Source organism: Sarcophilus harrisii, chromosome 4, assembly GCF_902635505.1.
Source record: "Sarcophilus harrisii chromosome 4, mSarHar1.11, whole genome shotgun sequence".
Lineage (NCBI taxonomy): Eukaryota > Metazoa > Chordata > Mammalia > Dasyuromorphia > Dasyuridae > Sarcophilus > Sarcophilus harrisii.
Window position 1 is genome coordinate 278,775,444 of NC_045429.1, and position 19,688 is coordinate 278,795,131.

The 19,688-nt window shown below is 44.4% G+C and overlaps 1 protein-coding gene across 1 annotated transcript in view; it reads right to left on the minus strand.

Moving 5' to 3' along the window:
• Window positions 1-5,283: 5,283 nt before the first annotated feature.
• Window positions 5,284-19,688, minus strand: part of FGD2 (FYVE, RhoGEF and PH domain containing 2) — a 42,993-nt gene continuing 28,588 nt past the window's right edge. The window contains exons 10-16 of the mRNA XM_023502960.2: window positions 16,695-16,774; window positions 16,532-16,562; window positions 14,875-14,967; window positions 13,960-14,091; window positions 12,767-12,913; window positions 7,442-7,588; window positions 5,284-6,942 (exon numbers count right to left, since the gene is read on the minus strand). Of these exons, the coding sequence (XP_023358728.1) occupies window positions 6,730-6,942; window positions 7,442-7,588; window positions 12,767-12,913; window positions 13,960-14,091; window positions 14,875-14,967; window positions 16,532-16,562; window positions 16,695-16,774 (843 nt within the window). The 3' untranslated portion in view covers window positions 5,284-6,729. The remainder of the gene's footprint in view (window positions 6,943-7,441; window positions 7,589-12,766; window positions 12,914-13,959; window positions 14,092-14,874; window positions 14,968-16,531; window positions 16,563-16,694; window positions 16,775-19,688) is intronic.

The following is a 19,688-nucleotide window of genomic DNA, read 5'->3' on the forward strand; positions in this document are numbered from 1 at the left end:
TCTCATGGGTTGTTGTGAAGACTGAATGAGATGGTATATAGGAACCGGGCTGCAAAGTATACAGTTGTCAGAATGTCATCTTCCCCTTAAATCTGCTCCCATCCAAACTTATTGTTTCTGTACAGAAAACTACCTTCTCAGTTAGCTGTTTGGAGTCAGCCTTGATTCTTCTATCAATCAACCAATTAGCATTTATTAAGCCCTTACTATCTGCCAGTTACCTAACTATTTACTATGGGCAGCTAGGTGGCCCAATGGATTGTGTGCCAGTCCTGAGATCAGAACACTAATTGTCCTGAGTTCAAATTTCATACTCTTACTAGCTATGTGACCTTGGACAAGACACTTCACACTGTTTGCCTCAGTTTCCTCATGTAGAAAATGAACTGGAAAGGAAATGGCAAGTCATTCCTGCATCTTTGCCAAGAAAATCCCAAATGAGGTCATGAAGAAACAGACATGACTGAATAACAAATTGCTTGACTGGAATTTTCTGGGTCGGAAGCATTTACTCCATGTAGAGCATGAATTATTGATAAACCTTCAAGCTTGAATCTGAATTCACATGAATCCGTAGCTCTGGTTCTGATATATCAATCTCTTAAGTGCTAAAGCTTATTCTAGACACAGCAGAAAAATGAAGTCTGACCAAGTCTTTTTAAAAAAAAACAAACCTGTAATTTCATTAATGTGGAGAGTGCCCTGATTATTATTATTATTACTTTTTGTACACTCTCTAGTACTTAACACAATACCGAGAGAAAAGTCAGCACTTACATGGACTGCTACGTGGTGCAGTAGATAGAGAGCTGGGCTTGGAGTCAGGAAGACCTGAATTAAAATTTGGCCTTACTATAAATGTTTAACTCTAGACAAGTCACTTAATTTCAGCCTCAGTTTCCTCATCTGTAAAATGTGGGTAATAATAGAACCTGTTTTTCTGAGTGGTGAGGATGAAATGAGATAATTGTAAAACACTTAGCATATTGCCTATCATATGGCAGTCACTATATAATTGTCAACTATTTGATTCTTTATGAACCAGCTGTCCATGGGGTTTTCTCGGCAAAGATATTGAAATGGTTTGCTATTTCCTTCTCCAGTGGATTGATCATCTTCTGAAAGGTAGTGATGACTACCACCATAACAAGGGAGTTATCCATGAGGAAAATAAGAGTTAAATGACTTGCCCAGAGTCAACATAACTAGGAAGAGTCTGAAACTGGATTTGTATTCTTCCTGGTTTTTTTGGTCCACTGTACAGCTAGCTGCTCCTATTTTTAAACTATTAGCTATTAATAAATGCTTGTTAACTGGCTGACAGATTGACATTTAAATTGGCATTGTATGTTCTACAATTTATTGTGGTGTAGAGTTGTCGGAGGCACTGAGATGTTAATTGCTCAGGGTCATGTAGCCTGTAGTGTTGGAGGTAAGATTTGAGCCTTGGTCTTTAAGATGTCAGTTTTTTAGGTCATAGCCTTTTCTGCTTATGAGAATGGATTTTGATTCCTAGAATAGAAAGGTTCCTGAAAAATGCCATAAGATAAAATTTCTGGAAATGAAATATTTTCCTATTGCTTTCCATGGCAATGTCTGAGTTATCTTCTTTCTCTTGCTGGACTTGCTAAGTTGGGAAAGAGGAAATGCAAGAACTCTTCTAGGCATAGTCTCTAGAGAAATGGCCAAAAGAAGCTGCCATCCTCTACTCTTCCTCAAGGCTGTTTTTGTTATTTTTCAATTTTTTCCAGTCGGGTCTGACTCTTTGTGACCTCATTTAGGGTTTTCTTGGCAAACATATTGGAATAGTTTCCCATTTCCTTTTCCACTCATTTTGCAGATAAGGAAACTGAGGTAAACAGGATTAAATAACTTGTCCAGGATCATACAGCTAGCAAATATCTGAGGTCACTTTTGAACTCATATCTTTGAACTCCAGGCCTGGCTAGATTGTGCCCTAGGGGAATAGAGTAAAGCCAGGATTTCAGTAATATAGACAACTCCCAAGTGAGGAAATTTTCTCTACCAATGCAGGTCAGCAGCACTTTCTCAGCAATTTATCATCTTAGAGAGTTACTTGGAACATAGAAGGGTTAAATGACTTGCTGAAGGTCACATATCTGGACTAGGTTAGAGTTCAGACTTGAATTCAAGTCTTCCGGGCTTTGAAGCCATCCCTCTAGCTGCTATGCCATGCTAAGTAAAAGTAATGGAAGAAGACCTGAAGTTTAATTCAAGTTGACAAAGATGCATAGTCCACTCTGTGCAAAGAGGCAGCTGGGAAGGAATGGGCACAGAGATAGCCTAGCAGGGGAGAAAATGAGAAAATAGAAATAGAACGGAGAGAGAGAAATTGTAGTGTTGAGAGTGAGAGAGACAGAGAAAAAAATGGCAGAGACAGAGAGAGACACAAAGAGAGAACTAGAAAGACATACACAAACACAGAGAGAAAGATAGAGAGAAGAGAGAGGGAGGGAGAGCAAGAGCAAAAACAGAGACAGAGACAAAGAAAGATAAACAGGGACAGAGGCAGAGAAACAGAATGGCAGAGAGCGACAGAGTGACAGAGACAGACACAAAGAGAAAAATAGAGACAGAGACATATACAGAGATACACAGAGAAAGACAGAGAGAAGAGAGAGAGAAGGAGAGCAAAAGAAAAAAAGAAAGAGACAGAGACAGAGACAGAGAGATAGAAACAGAGAGACACACTGAGAGAGACAGAAACAGAGAGACAGAGAGGGACAGAGAGGGAGGGAGACAGAGAGAGACAAAGACAGAAACAGAGAGACAGAGAGGGACAGAGAGAGACAGACGGCCCCAGTGTTTGTTTGGCTTATCCTGCTCACAGGGCCCGGTGAGAACCATGACACAGCACAGCAGGAGGGGCCCAGGCAGCTCCCAGCTTCCCACGGAGGGAAAGGTGACTCTCAGCTGTTTCTGTTGGCACAGACCCATCGGGCAGCTGGCCCAGGCACGGGGCCATGAGGGGAATGAGGGCAAAGGGAGGTTTGAAAGTGGTGGGGAGAGCCTGTGCTGGTAGAGCAGGAAGAGGTGGCGGTCGGCCTCCTGGGGAAGGGAAGGAAGGAGGAGGGAGGCAGGCTGCTCTGAAGGCATCCCCAAAGCTGAGGCTGCAGGAGGGGGAGAGATGAAGGGGAAGTGACCAGTCACCCTGAGCAGAAGGGGGATCCTTTGGCAGGATATTTCTCAGAGCACTGCCCTGTTGGCGGCAGGCACTTCAGTGGTTAGTTCATTCATTCTCTCATTTGTTGAAAGCCTACACTGGAATACAAATAAACCCACTTTTTCAGACCAAGGGTCACCTTTTCCCCTGAAAACATTTCTGATTCCTTCCAGATAAAAGTGAAAAACTTCTAATTTTCTTAAAGAGCTTTGCCTTTCTCCTTTATTGTCTCCCTTATTCTTAACACATCTGACATTGAATAATGTACCTTAAGTTCTTTCTCAAGTCTCTACTTTACTCTCTAGTAAGCTCTTCGAGGGCAGGGACTCATGTTTGTTTTTTAATCTTTTCAGCCAAGTATCCTGTGCATAGTAAAATATAAATGTTTGTTGAATGACTTTAAAATGTACAAAGCATGGTACAGGACTCTGAAGGAGACACAGAACTTAAAGACATTCAATTAAAAAACCTGAGGTGTGTACTCTTCTGGTTGTATATGTGGTTATGGATACATAAACACATAGTTCACCTTTTTCTTTTGTCCGCCCCGTGAGCCCATTGACATAAGGAACTCCCTATGAGGAAACCATGCCAGTTGACACCTGCTCTGCCTTAGAGAGTTGCCCCTGGGGGGACAGAGATGGCAGGTGGACCAGGCACCCAGCCCATTTATGTCAGTTCTTCTGACTCTATCCACTACATTCCCATTTCTTCCTCCTGGAGTTTGCGAGGAGTTTTTGATAGTAAGGGAAGCCACTGAGGTGATAGATCCAGCCCATACTGTCTGTGAGGACAAGGGGTTCATTCAAGGTCATATAGAATATGTCAGAGGTGGATCTTAAATCCAGGTTTTTCCTGATTCCAAAGCAGGTCCTCTGTCTGCTGGACCTTCCTCCCTTTTTAAGTAACAATATAAGGCCTAAATAAATACCAACCACTTGATCTTTTCCTCCATCCCCTGGGATTCCTCACTCCTAAGACCTCCTATATTTTGGGGGTGTGGTTCCGGGGTGGGTAGAGGTCTACAAATAACTGTTTCCTACTCTCCCATCTCCCCCAAAAGTCTTAAGTCTACACTGCCACTTGATGAGAAGTGGATCAGATTGGTTCAGTTAACAAAGACATCATGTCCTATGAAGAGTCGTCCAGGAAGGCACCGTGACCACTAGTGTACTTCATGAGAAGAAAGGGCATCAAGACTGCAGATCTGCAGCTGGGAGTTGCCTTGGTCACACTATGGTTGCCTACACATGTGCCTTACCACTATTATGTTCTTTTGATTCCCACTCTTTGTATAGAAATGTTGGGCTATTTTGCAGGTTAGGGGGATGGATATATGTACACACAGAGATGTAGACATGTATTCAGATGTGTGCTGCACATTGCACAGAACAATATATGCACACACACAATGTATGTATATCTTTACATGTGTACATGTATATGTATTGTGTATGTATGTTTGTGTGTATATATATACACAGAGAGAGAAAAGAGAGAGAGGAAAAAGAGACAGGAGAAAAGAGAGCTGTATATAGAGAGAAACAGAAAGAGAGAAGAAAGGAAGGAGGGAGGGAAAGAGTGAGAAACAGACTGAGAGAGAGAAAAGGAAGAAGAGAGAGAAGAAAAGAAGGAGGTAGGTAGGGAAAGAGAGACACACAGAGAGAAAGAGTCAGACAGATAAAAGGAAAGAGATTAAAAAGAAAGGAAGGAGAGAGGGAGACAGAGAGACAGAAAAGGAAGAAGAGAGAGAGAAGAAAAGGAGGAGGAAAAGAGAAACACACACCTAGAGCAAGACAAAGAGTCAGAGAGGCAAGACAGAGAGAAGGAAGGAGGGAGAAATGGAGTGACAGAGAGACAGAGACAGAGAGAAGAAAGAGAGAGAGGAAAAGAGAAAAGAAAGGAAGGAGGAAGAAAGAGACAGAGAAAAAGTGAGACAGAAAGAAGAAAGGAAGGAGAGAGAGGGGGAGAGAGAGAGAGAGAGAGAGAGAGAGAGAGAGAGAGAGAGAGAGAGAGAGAGAGAGAGAGAGAGAATGAATGGAGGATAGAAGACCTGTGAGGGAGATCTGAGTTCAAACTATGTTTCAGAAATTTATTAGCTATATAACCTGGAGCAACTCAGCCCCAGTTTCCTAATCTGTAAAATGGGAGTGCTAATAAGAGCATCTACCTCATGGAATTATTAGGAGCATCAAATGTAAAACAAAACAAAACAAAAAAAACTTATAAAAATGTTATTTCATATATTGGTGGGAGTCCGTTGGTCTTCCCCAAGCAAAACAGTTTACCATCTATAAAACGAAGGGGCAGGACCAGATGTTCTCCTTGGATGCTTCCAGCTGTGACACTATGATTCTCAGACACAGGAAAGTGTGCAATGACCTCTGGAAAGCTCTTCCCTGGCTGCAAAGCCAGGTGTGTGCTCTGCGGTGTCGGTCCGCCCTCTGGTGGAGATACATGTTTTAGCGGCTGCTTGTCTTGGGTGTCTGGGAGAGGGAAACCAGGACAAGGGAAAGACCTGGCAGGAGGCTTGGTGTAGGGAATGGGGGGCACTGGGGGAGGATGTCAGCAAGTGGGGGTCACCTTGGTCAACCCACTCCTCTTTTGGACTCGCCCCTTCCATTTTTAAGCACCAAGCCCCTTCCTCCCTACCTCGCCCCTTCCAAGCCGCACAGAAAAGTGTCTACTCTGTCACCACTGGGCTTCCTGCCTCCTCGCCTTCACACCCCTTTCCCATGCTGAGGAACTGTGGGCCACGCCCAGTGGCTCTCCTGGAGCATCACTTTTGTCCCAGTGTCATTAAAATGACAGGTTGTCTTCAGGAATCTGTTCCCCTGTGATGCTGGGCTGGATCCAACTCTCCCCCTCTTTCAGGCTTTCCTTAATGTTCTTCTCCCTGCTAATCCCGACTCTAAACTCGAACCCTAACTATTCCCTCTATCATCTCTTCTCTTTATTTTTTCTTTTCTTCTCTTTCTCCTTCTCTTTGTTATTCTTTCTTCCCTTCCTTTCTGCCATATGACCAGATTTAGAGCTGGAAAAGATCGTAGGGTTCATATAGTCCAACCCCCTTCATTTTTACAATTGAGGAAACAAGTCCAGAGAAGTCGCGTAATTTGCAGGTACTAAGTTGCAGAATCGCATCTGAATGCAGATCCTGCACCTCCACCTTGGGTTCTTTCCACTGCAGCCCACTGGCTCCTCTTCTCCCCCCTCCTTCTCCTCCTTGCTATTCCTTTTTCTGTTGTTTTGATTTCTAGCCTTAAGGTCTTCCTTCCCTTCAGAAAAGGATCTTTCCTCTTAGTCTCTCATTTCTCACAGAGGCTAGCAAGACAGACCTACCAGCTTTCTTATTTACAATAACTCAGTGCAGGATTTCATTTCAGGGGTTCCAATCTGTTTTCATTCAGGGAAATGAGAATTAATAGGAGAGGATGAAAATAATTCTGCCTCAAATGAGAGTAACCAATCAGCAGAAGAGTGTGTGTGTGTGTGTGTGTGTGTGTGTCTGGAGGTGGAGAAGACACAGCGTCCCTCACCCCTGCTTAGTCTGACAATTCACCCTCCGGTTCAATGAAGCTCTGACCTCTGGCTGCCCGATCTATGGCTTTCATCCACTGTCCCCTGAGCTCCTCAGATTCAGCTCTGAATGAGTAGACTAAACCAGACTGTTGTAGCTGGAATGCCCGAGGATCGGTCAAGGGCCCACTGGTCACCTGGTAGCCCAGCAGGGGAATGGAGGTATGAGCTTTCATATCCTGGGAAGGCAAGAAGGTAGAAAGTGAAGTAAAAACAAGGGAGGAATGGATGGAAGAAAGAAGAAAAGGAAAGAGAGAAAGGAAGGGAAAATTAATAATGGTCAATTTTGTTTTGTTTAGGAGCACCCTTCTCCCTTACAGAGGGATAGGAATTATGTATGGACAGGTGTTAAGTATCCCTCAAGAAGTATGGAGACAGTTGTCAAGGAAGTGTTCATCACTCTTATGGAAAAGTAAACATTTCCTATCCCAAGAATTAGGTTCCCCTAAGTTGCACCACTAATTTGCTCTGTGATCCTGAGCAAGTCACCTGCTTCCCCTCCTTCCCCTACAACCCACATCCCCTCCCACCTCTGCCAAATATTTAAAAAGAGAGAGTGAGAGCGAGGACATCTTCATTGCTTACTCCTCTTGTAACGGATGGAGATGGCAGATGTGAAGATGGATTGGGAAGGTGCAAAGGCTACTGAGATGTGAGGGCTAATGGGGGTGCTGTTACCTGTGGGGCAGCATAGATGTAAAGCACCAGGGGGTCATCTCTGGGGATGACACACCAGCCTCGGCTACTGCTCTTCCCCCACTTGTCTCCCAGGAGCTGCAGGAAGCTGCACATCAGGCTCTGTTCCGATACCTTTGAAGACTCTTTCTGAGAAATGCACAGGGGCATCCATCAGTTGGTGTGGAACAATCCCCCCAAAGAACTAGTAGAAACTGGGAACCAACTACATCTGCTTAGTTTCCTTCCCTGTAAAAGGAGGGGCTTGAAAACCAGATGATCTTCAAGGAGCCTTCCGGCTGTGGTTGGGTAAGTTGGGAGAAGGGAGGGAGCTGGGAGGGCAGAATCAATCTGGGAAAGCTTTGTGGAGGAGGTGAGCCTTGCCATTAAGGCAAGATTTGGAGGCGAAAAAAGAAGGAGAATCAGGTATGTGAGTATGCATGTGTGCACCTAGTGATCTGTGCCACTGGGCACAGGCTCATGGCAGGAGAAAACATGGGGCACCCTGTGTCCCAGAGGAGATTCCTGAGTTCCAGTCATATTGTCACCCTCCCTGCCTTCACAGTGTAGCTCTGTCCAGGGTAATGCTTTCAGGGGAGAGCCCTCTGGTGGAGAAGAGGGAGAAGACATATGGAACACCCTCTCAGGGTCTTAATTCCTCCTGTGCTCTGGAGAAATTTGGAGTCCAGATTTGAGCTTTCAGTTCAGTTAGGGAGTCCCCCCGGCCCTGCTGGACACGTCTGCAGCATAAGTTCATCAGATTGTGAGTTCTTTTAGAGGAGGGACTGTTTTTTGGTCTTAGTATCGCTGGCACATAGTAGGTGCTTCATAAATGATAGCTGGCTGACTGAGGGATCAGTTACTGCTCTAAAACTTACAGCCTTAGAGCATTCCTAGAGGGGGTCAGGAAGAAGTAGGGCCCCTGATTTGTCCCAGGGTCATAAACCAGTATTTGTCAGCACTCGAACCTAGAGCTTTCTAACTCCCAGATGGATATTTGTCTACTACACTAGAACACAGTACCATCCCTGGAGGTTGGCAGAATATTTTGACATTAGCAATATGGACATTTGATAATAGCAGAGAGGGAAGATCTAGACCATATGCCTTTGGCCCTCTCTTTTACCACTGGACAGTGGGATAGGGCAGTCTCTCTGAATCACTCCTTTGCCTCTTCCTGCTCGACTTCTTATTTGTGGTGTAGCTCTCTGCCCCCAGTTAGACTACAAGCTTCCTGGGGGCAGGAATAAGGCCACTTTTTATCTCTGTATCTCCCTAAGTGGTCGGTATATCACTTTGGAACACAGGAAACACTTAATAAATGTTGAATTGTATTGTGATGTTTGTGTGTTTATCTTTATCATGATTGATGGGATATGCACTTTGAGGGAAACAAGAATTGAACACCAGGGCATCTCAAGCTAAGGGAAAAGATTCCAGGTCACAGTCAGGCTGCGATGTGGAACATTAGTAAAATGGAGCATCCAGGACACAAGAGTCAGGTAGAGAAAGGGAACAGGTGCAGGGGGGGGAAGTGGGGATTGGGGGAATGACTCATATTGTGGGGCATTGATTGGATCCAGACTAAGGAGAGACTTGGGTCTGAATCTTGTCTCTGACATTTACTATTCTGGGAAAATTGTTTACTTTCCAGGAAGGAAGGGAGGGAGGAAGAAAAGAATGAATGAAGGAAGGAAGGAGGGAAGGAAAAAAGGAGGTAGGGAGGTAAGGAGGGATGGAGAAAAGAAAGGAAGGAGAAAAGAAAGAAAAGAAAACAGACAAAAGAGAAAAGGAGGAAGGAAAGAAGGAAGAGAAAGAGGAAAAAAAAACAGGCTCCTACTTAAGCTCCTACTATGTGCCAAGCACTGTGCTAAGCACTTTATATATATTATCTTATTTGATCCTCATTACAACTCTGGGAGGTAAGTGATTTTATTCTGCCCATTTTACAGATTAGGAAATTGAGATAGAAAGTGACTTGCCCAGGGTTACTTAACCTTTTTCTCAGTTTCCTTATTTGTAAAAAGGGCACAGTAATTCCTACAACAGATGAATTAATGGGATGTAAAATGATTTGTAGACTAGCAAGTCCTATGCAAATGCTGGTTAATATTATAATAAGAGGTAAGGAGGCAAAATGGGGAGAGGGTCAGATCTGGATTCTAGTCCTGTTTCTGACATATACTAGCTGTGGGACCCAGGGCAAGTCACTTAACTTCCTAGGACTTTGGACAGCTCCCTAAGTCTAAAATCATATTACCTCCCAAAGCCTTGGTATCCTCATCTCCAAAACTGGGGCCATTAATACCTATTGTATCTCTTTCACCGGGTCATTATGAAAACTAAATGACATAATGTATATTAAGTCTTTTCCAAACTCTTAGGCACCACAAATGTTAATTATTACTACTACTAGCATAACCATCACCACTACTATTATTTCTACTTTACAACTACTGCTGCTCTTCCTACTTTACTATTACTGCTACTACCACCACAATCACCACCATTGCTACCACCACTACTCAGACTACTTTACTATTACTACCACCACCATCATCACTACTATTACCATTACTACTTCTACTTTAAAACTTCTTCTTCTTCTCTTCCTCCTCCTCCTTTTCTTTCTCCTCCTCCTCCTTCTCCCTCTCCTACTCTTCCTTCTCCTCCTGCTATTACTCTACTACTCCTGCTCCTACTACTCCTATTACTTTACCACTACTGTTACTACTACTACTACTACTACCACCACCACCACCACCACTACCACCACCACCACCACCACTACTAGTCCTTGTATTAATGGAAGTAATTTCCACATTGGGAATTCCCTACTCTGATGAAACCACAAGTCAGGATTTAAAAATATATATTACAACACATACAAGGGAGACCTTGGAGTCAGAAAAACCTGAGTTCAAATTCTGCCTCTGATACATAACTGGCAAGGGATTTAACAGTGATTAACCAGCAGGGTCCCAGTGATTCTTTAAGACTCAAGAATGTACAACAGGTGCCCACCTGCTTTGATAGAGGGACTTTCCTCATAGGGAATTTTCTGCACCAATTAAATTGTGAGTCTCTATACCAAAATATATCAGAATAGAACAGAGACTGAATGGGGGAACCTGCTGAATGGTTGAAGGACTTATTCATTCCTCTGGGCCCTTCTATAACTTAAGTCTTATCATTAGAGCTAGATTGAACGGTCCTTAGAGACCATATAGTTTAACTTTGTCATTATGTAGATGAGAGAGCTAAGGTCCACCCAGAATGGGAAGTAACTTGCTCAAAGTCATACAGTTACCATCAGAAGAAACGGGATTTGAACTCAGGTCCTCATTCCAAATCTGGTGCTCTTTCTGTGATACCACAAAACCATAAAGAGAAACTACTGTTGTATGATGTCCCATTTGCATACTGGCTATCTATGGCTGATAAGTTCAGTTAGTACTGAGTTAATGAGACTATGGTTTAGAACCCAGCAGGCACTCAACAAATTCTTGTCATTGGAAGCTGGGAAATAGTCTATGGAGAATAAGCTGGTAGAACTGGGATGAACCAGCCTAAAAAAGAGAGGGATAAAGAAGAACTGGGCAAATTACCTTGGCTCTCTTAGGTCTTAGTTACTGTGGTTATAAATAATGGGGTTAGATTAGACAATCTCGGAGATCTCTTCTAGCTCTGACACTTTTGGGTTTTCTAAAAATGAAATTCCTGGTTTTAAGCATAAACAGGGCTTGTGACTGGTTAGCTCTGTCAGTCAAACAATATTATTGTGGCTGAAGACCTGAGGTCAGGGAAACATTGGTCACATATGGCCACCCCAACAATCTGCTTATCAGAAATCTATCAAGTCTCAAAGGGGATCAGATTGGAGTGTGTATAGCTCATTCCAAATGTCGGTTAACTTATTCTGGATCAGTAGTGTGCCCCCATAGATGTTGGCTCTTTGATCAAAGCCTCACATACCCTGACTTAGTTTCAGCTCTATGCATAACTTATTCCTAGGTTAGCAGCTTAAGGTTCAGGATAAATTAATGGAGGATGAAAGAGCTCTTTTTTCTATGTGGGAAGTCAAGGAAGTCTGAAGGTCATAAGGACTCAGGTTTGTTTTGTTTTATTCACTTCCCGTTAATGTGTTCTGTCTTTGCAAGTTTATGTTAGGGATGGCATATGTGCATTGGGGTGGAGTGTACCCTTTCCTCTTTTATTCTAAGTTAGAATGAAGAGAAAAGCCAACTGGAAACTAAAATTCTATTTTGTGCCAGATTATCTGAAAATAAGGTCTCTGTTTCCTCATCTGTAAAACCAAGGAATTGGGTGAATTGATCTGTAAGGCCCATATAACTTAAAAATTCTCTGATTCTGGATATAGTCTGGACTCTGGAGAGCTGGCCCCTGGAGTGGACTCTGAATCTCCCTATTTCAGGCTCTATACTGGGAGAAGACCTGAAGTCAGGGGGCTGGAGTAGAATTTTTAAAATTGTTGTTATTCATCCTTTATTCTAGAAGAGGACCAATGATATCAAGAGGGTGAAATCTTGACTTGCAAATGAATTAGATTTAAGTGAGACAGAGCTGTGCAAAGTTGTCAGCCCCACTATCTCTCCAGTCATGAGAGTCTAGTGGATGAATAAAAGTCAAGATGACTGGCAATGGCCTCCGATGTAATGAGGGGGGCCGACATTTTTAAGCTAAGGTCTTTCCTAGGTCTTCATTTGTCTGAGACAACACCCTTTCTGTCATTAAAAGCTAAATAAGAATTGAGGCAAAAGGTGGCTAATTTGCCTACTCAAAAGAATCAATCTGGGAGGGAAAGACCCTCAGAGTTCTTTGAAGAGCAATACAAAGGAAGTCCAGAGTAGTGAAGCCCACTGTTCCCTTGAGCAGAGAAATAGAATCTTGCTATTTAGCCGGATCTGACTCTGACTCGGGATTTTCTTGGCAAAGATACTGGAGTGATTTATCATTTCCTTCTCCAGCTTATTTTACAGATGAGGAAATTGAGGAAAACAAGGTTAAGCGACTTGCTCAAGGTCACACGACCACAACTCAGATATTCCTGACCCCAAACCTAGACCTATTTGCTGCCCAGAGATAGAGTAGGATTGAATCTCAGACCAAGAGCAGGAAGGAGGGACAGGTTTAGTTAGGATTCATTCCTATGGTGATAATGTTTATTTAACAGTGCTGTCCGTTGTACTTAGAAGAGGGGAAAGAAATGGAAGACAGTGGAAGATGTGCCGGAGGAAAGAAGAGGGGTGCAATGGAGGGGAGAAATAGGCAGCTTAGCCTTGGAGGGAGTCTTTGCCCCTTCCTCACCTCTAGGATCCCTTTCTTCTTATCTTCCTTGTCCTCTGGCAGTAGGTTTCCAGTGAGGAAGACATAACACTCCAGACAGACCCGGTTGAGCCGATTGTCATCATATTTCAACCTAGCTCTGTAATCAGAGCACTTAGCACACACCACCTGAGGGAGAATTAGGGTCAAGGTCAGGGGTAACACAAGCACTGGCCTGGCCTGAGACAAGAGGGATGAACTGGGGGCAGTTCAGGACGGAAGAAATAGAAAGGGAGAAGAATAGACAGGGGGACATAAAAAGGTGGTTAACAATTAGTAACATTTACTGCTATCTTCCTGCTCTTCAAACTTCAGAGCTGAAACTAGGGGAGGGCAGTCAGGGCTCTGTCTAAGATGCCAACATCTGTGGTGAAATAGCTTCTTAGTCCAGGAATAAGGCCGATAAGACTTTGCTTTCTTTCTATTATAAGAAAGCAACTAAATAGACAAGTCACTTCCAGGTGAGGTCTGGGTTTCCTCTCATCCCAAAAGGTACAATATGGACAAATGTGCCATTGTGGTTACAATTATTGGGAATAACTGAAGCCATAAAATGAAAGTAGTCCCCAAAGTGTGAGTGTAGACAAAGATCTTGAGAAAAAGTCCCAAGGAAGGAAGTGTGGAGAATAATGAGGAGAAAAAAAGTTAGCAAAGGATAGAAAAAAAAAAAAGAAAAGAAAAGGGAGGAAATAGGGTTAGGATCAAGTCTATCTTTTATATTCCCCAGAGCTATAAGCAGCAATTTTGGCCCTTAGGACAAGAAGCTAAATCAAGTCACTAAGTTTATTAAGTACTTACTATGAACCAGGCAAGAAGCACAAATGTCTCCTTGCCTGGGAAAGTAGCACAAACTATTATAGAAATCAATTTTGTAATTCTTGATTTAAAAGTAATATAAGTAATAAGATATGTTTGGTTGAATGGGACAGAGGAATTAACAATTATACTAACTTTTAGTGGCTAAACAAAAAAATCCAATTTTTGTGCCCTCTAAGTTTTCTTGACTTGGGACAAAGCCCTGATAGCCCTACCCTAGTTATGACTTTGTATATTCCTCTTAGTGTCTACTATAGTGCTGAGCACATGGTAAATAAAACTCTCAGTAAACATCTGTTGATTGACTGAAAGGGACGGATGGTTGAGAAAGGGAAGGGATAGGCGAGGGTGCTGCTCACATAGCCACATGCCCTGCAATGGTGTCGTCTTCGGGTGAGGGCATTGAAGGGCGTCTTGCAGCGCATGCACATGGTCACCATCTTGTCACGGACCCACTGGGGAGCTCGGATGCCCAGCTCTTCAGATTTCAGCTGACCAGAAGAGTGGAAACTTAAAAACTTCCTGACACTCTTCCTTTTTACTCATCTCCCATCCCGGCCGCCATTTATCACTTCCTATTTTCCCAGACTACCTGAAATTTAGGGCAACTCTAAGGAGTAAGTAGATAAGGCACTAATATCATCTCCACTTGACAAATGAAAAAACTGAGGGTCATAAAAAGTGAATTGTTCTTAATCACACGAGTTAGTAGCAAACCCAGGCATTCAGGTCCCAGCACATTCTCTTCTTCTCAGAGGCCATCTCTCTCACTCTCTTTCTTTGCCCTTTAACCTCTCTTTTCTGGACCTTTGTCTTGGTCTTCTAGCCTCATACCACCCTGAAATGGTTCTCTTCCCAGGGGAGGAGAAGGCTTCCTCTGCTCCTTCCTCAGTCAAGTCCCCTGGGACTGCAACTGCAAAGCAGGCAAAGTTTCTCCTCAATGATCCCCTGCTCCCCTTTCTCTGCCCTTTCCTCCTTTATAGCTGATCTTCCCTTGGGCCATTGATTCCCTTGCATAAATAATATGGTGATTTTGTTTGTTTGTTTTTACTGGAATGAGCTCTCTCATTCAGAACTTATTTGCAGGGAGAAGATCCTAAAGAAATAAATCAGAAACATGAGATTTCATATGCAGTAAGTTTTTTGGGGGGAGGGGCGGAGGGGTGCAGAATGTAGAGCTTCCTACATTGCACAGGTGATTCTGAGGCAGGTCAGTCAGCAGAAGAGGAATAGGAGATATTCTTTGGGGCGAGGGAGGAGCTCAGTGCGTTTACCTGATGCTCCTCGGTATCTCCCTCCGGCCCCTGGACGGCAGCTTTGAAGGTTTCATGTCGCTTCCCAATTTGGTCGATGGCTTGTTGGCAAGCCTGGGTACAAGAATAGTATATTAATTGTAACGACCCATATATCAGGATCCTGCATCTCCTCACACACAATAACCTGGGGAATTCCAATAGCCTGAAACAAGATGAATTCACTAGCTAATATCTACCCTAAGCAGAGGTTGATCATCAACACTTCTAAGTGGGAAGGTCAGCTGACTTCTCTACTTGTGCTCACATTTTAGTCTCCACTTCCCAAAGCAGAATTGGGATAGTTCCTGAGGAAGATAAATCCTCAAAATCTCCTAGTGCTTTTATTCTACAAAGTTCCATCTCAAGTCACCTCCTCCAAGAAGCTTTCCTTGATCACCTGGCTGACTCTTATAGTACATATGTCCTACACCAGCCATTGAGCATATAACATGCTCTGTTTATACTGAGATCTTTCCTTTTAAATATCCTTCCTGATAGAATATATGCTCCTTGAGGGCAGGGATTTTTTTACTTCTTTGTGTTTGTAGCACAAAGTTATAAACAGTACTTGGCACATAGAAGGGACTCAATAAATTATTATAAATATATATTATGTACATACTTATATATTATACATGTAATGTATAATATATAAGTGTATAGATTGATTTTCATGTCTGTGCCATGTCTTCCTGGTTAGTACTTACAGTGTTATCTTTCCTGATAGAGTATTTACTCCTTGAGGGCAGGGACGTAATTATTCTTTGTAGCTAATATTTAGTACAGTACCTGGCACATAGTCGGGCCTTAATAAATGCTTTTAATAAATTGAGGTGTCTATACCATACTTCCTCATTAAATATTAAGTTCTAGGGCAGCTAGGTGGCACAGTGGATAGAGCACCAGCCCTGAAAGTCAGGAGGACTTGAGTTCAAATCTGACCTCAGACTTAACATTTCTTAGCTGTGTGACTCTGGGCAAGTCACTTAACCCCAATTGCCTCAGGAAAAAAAATAAGTTCTTTGAAGGTAAGAACTGTATCTCATATTTATTTTTCTCTCTTCCTTAGTGTCTGATTGTGATGCACTGTAGGCTTTCAACACATTCAATTAAACAATCATTACCTACCATATCTGGGACAATGGGTATGTAAGGATCAAAAATGACCCAGTTCCTGCCCTCAAGTGGTGCTAGGGATGGCAGTGGAATCAATGAATCAGTAAGCATTGATTAAATACCCACTAAGTGCTGAGCGCAGTAGATACACATATGAAAGCACAATTGTGTCTACCCTAAAGGGAATCACAATCTAGCTGGGGAAACAAAATGTGCTGAGATGCATAAAGATGAAAAAGGTAGAACTTAATGGACAAAGAAGAGATCCTTTTCACTTCACTGACTGACTGAAAAGGTCCATCTCCCTCATTTAGCTGGTTCACTCTAGCAAGGGGAAGGGAGTTGGGACAAACACAGTTAGACAGTGACTCAGTTCACTTGTTAGAGGGAGAACAAAGTTCCAGGGGAAATGATCTGTGGTATGTCTGTGGAGAGCTGAAATAGCGTTCTCTCTGCTGAAGCTGTGATTGCCTTCTTTTTCCTACTCCCCAGTTCTCAGGCTGGGTGAAGGTGAGGTTACCTGGATCCAGGTGTTCATTTCTTCCTGAGACCTGCCCCAAAATAGGACATATACATTAAAGAAAGTTAGGTTCCATCTCCCTATCCCCACACTCTATGACCCCACAGATATTCTGTCTGCTCCCCACCCCTGTGTCTTGTAGGGTGTACTGAACATCACTCACTGGGCTTGTAGTTCCAGGGTCCTCTGTTTTCCTGACACCAAGAAAGAGTGAGGAAATTCCACATCGTTCAGTTCCCGGACCTAGAAGGTAAGAAAGATCATTTAGGAACAGCAGCAAAGAACCCCACTGGTGCACTGGATCGTATCAAATTTGTCCTTTGTTGGGAATGCTCACCAAAGAAAGGAGGTAGACAGGCAACGGGCAACTTGGAGTAGTGGTCGCTGCTCTTCAGCCCACTGCTGGACAATTGTGCATATAATGGACACTCAAGTTGGGCAGCATCCTAGCTTTCTGCAGCATCCCAAAAGTTCTAAATTGGAAGGGACTTCAGCAGGAATATAGTCTGGGCTCTTAATGCAAAACAGACTCCCCATGCACCAATCTGTCTGACAGAGAGCATCTCTGCTTGGAAACCTTCCACTTTTGCACAGCTCTGCTTATGAGAAGGGGAGCAGCCAGGTGGCGCTGCAGTGGATAGAGCACCAGGTCTTCAGTGAGAGACAGCCCCTTCCACTCTTGCACAGCTCTACTAATGAGAAAGGGAGCAGCTAGGGGGCGCTGCAGTGATAGAGCACCAGGTCTTCGGTGAGAGGCAGTCCCTTCCACTTTTGCACAGCTCTGCTTATGAGACAGGGAGCAGCTAGGTGGCGCTGTAGTGGATAGAGCACCAGGTCTCCAGTAAGATACAGCCCCTTCCATAGCTCTGCTTATGAGAAAGGGAGCAGCTAGGTGGCGCTGCAGGGATAGAGCACCAGGTCTCCAGTGAGAGGCAGCTCCTTCCACAGCTCTACTTATGAGAAAGGGAGCAGCTAGGTGGCGCTGCAGTGGATAGAGCACCAGGTCTCCAGCGAGAGACAGCCCCTTCCATAGCTCTGCTTATGAGACAGGGAGCAGCTAGGTGGCGCTGTAGTGGATAGAGCACCAGGTCTCCAGTAAGATACAGCCCCTTCCATAGCTCTGCTTATGAGAAAGGGAGCAGCTAGGTGGCGCTGCAGGGATAGAGCACCAGGTCTCCAGTGAGAGGCAGCTCCTTCCACAGCTCTACTTATGAGAAAGGGAGCAGCTAGGTGGCGCTGCAGTGGATAGAGCACCAGGTCTCCAGCGAGAGACAGCCCCTTCCATAGCTCTACTTATGAGAAAGGGATCATCTAGGTGGCGCTGTAGTGGATAGAGCACCAGGTCTCCAGCGAGAGGCAGCCCCTTCCACAACTCTACTTATGAGAAAGGGAGCAGCTAGGTGGCGCTGCAGTGATAGAGCACCAGGTCTCCAGTGAGAGGCAGCCCCTTCCACAGCTCTACTTATGAGAAAGGGAGCAGCTAGGTGGCGCTGCAGTGATAGAGCACCAAATCTCCAGCGAGAGGCAGCCCCTTCCATAGCTCTACTTATGAGAAAGGGATCAGCTAGGTGACGTTGTAGTGGATAGAGCACCAGGTCTCCAGTAAGATACAGCCCCTTCCATAGCTCTGCTTATGAGAAAGGGAGCAGCTAGGTGGCGCTGCAGTGATAGAGCACCAGGTCTCTAGTGAGATACAGCCCCTTCCATAGCTCTGCTTATGAGAAAGGGAGCAGCTAGGTGGCGCTGCAGGGATAGAGCACCAGGTCTCCAGTGAGAGGCAGCTCCTTCCACAGCTCTACTTATGAGAAAGGGAGCAGCTAGGTGGCGCTGCAGTGGATAGAGCACCAGGTCTCCAGCGAGAGACAGCCCCTTCCACAGCTCTATTTATGAGAAAGGGATCATCTAGGTGGCGCTGTAGTGGATAGAGCACCAGGTCTCCAGCGAGAGGCAGCCCCTTCCACAACTCTACTTATGAGAAAGGGAGCAGCTAGGTGGCGCTGCAGTGATAGAGCACCAGGTCTCCAGTGAGAGGCAGCCCCTTCCACAGCTCTACTTATGAGAAAGGGAGCAGCTAGGTGGCGCTGCAGTGATAGAGCACCAGGTCTCTAGTGAGATGCAGCCCCTTCCATAGCTCTACTTATGAGAAAGGGAGCAGCGAGGTGGCGCTGCAGTGATAGAGCACCAAGTCTCCAGCGAGAGGCAGCCCCTTCCATAGCTCTACTTATGAGAAAGGGATCAGCTAGGTGACGTTGTAGTGGATAGAGCACCAGGTCTCCAGTAAGATACAGCCCCTTCCATACCTCTGCTTATGAGAAAGGGAGCAGCTAGGTGGCGCTGCAGTGATAGAGCACCAGGTCTCCAGTAAGAGGCAGTCCCTTCCATAGCTCTACTTATGAGAAAGGGAGCAGCTAGGTGGCGCTGCAGTGATAGAGCACCAAGTCTCCAGCGAGAGGCAGCCCCTTTCATAGCTCTACTTATGAGAAAGGGATCAGCTAGGTGGCGTTGTAGTGGATAGAGCACCAGGTCTCCAGTAAGATACAGCCCCTTCCATAGCTCTGCTTATGAGAAAGGGAGCAGCTAGGTGGCGCTGCAGTGATAGAGCACCAAGTCTCCAGCGAGAGGCAGCCCCTTTCATAGCTCTACTTATGAGAAAGGGATCAGCTAGGTGGCGTTGTAGTGGATAGAGCACCAGGTCTCCAGTAAGATACAGCCCCTTCCATAGCTCTGCTTATGAGAAAGGGAGCAGCTAGGTGGCGCTGCAGTGATAGAGCACCAGGTCTCCAGCGAGAGACAGCCCCTTCCATAGCTCTACTTATGAGAAAGGGAGCAGCTAGGTGGCGCTGTAGTGGATAGAGCATCAGTCTGGAGTTAGGAAGACTCCAATTCCTGAGTTTAAATCTAGCCCAGTTACTAACTGTGTAACCCTGGGCATAGTTTCCTCAACTATACAATGAAGATAATAAAAGTACCTACCTCTGAGAAGTTGCTGTGAGGGATCTAACAAACTTCCCAAATGTTCCTCTGAACCCTGGTGTTTGAAGCAATGTGAGCATGTAGGCCTATGAGAAATTTTTATGCTAGTGGAAATAATAACAGCTAGCATTTATATAACACCTGAAGGTTTGCCAAGCACCATATATGTTATTTTATTTATTCT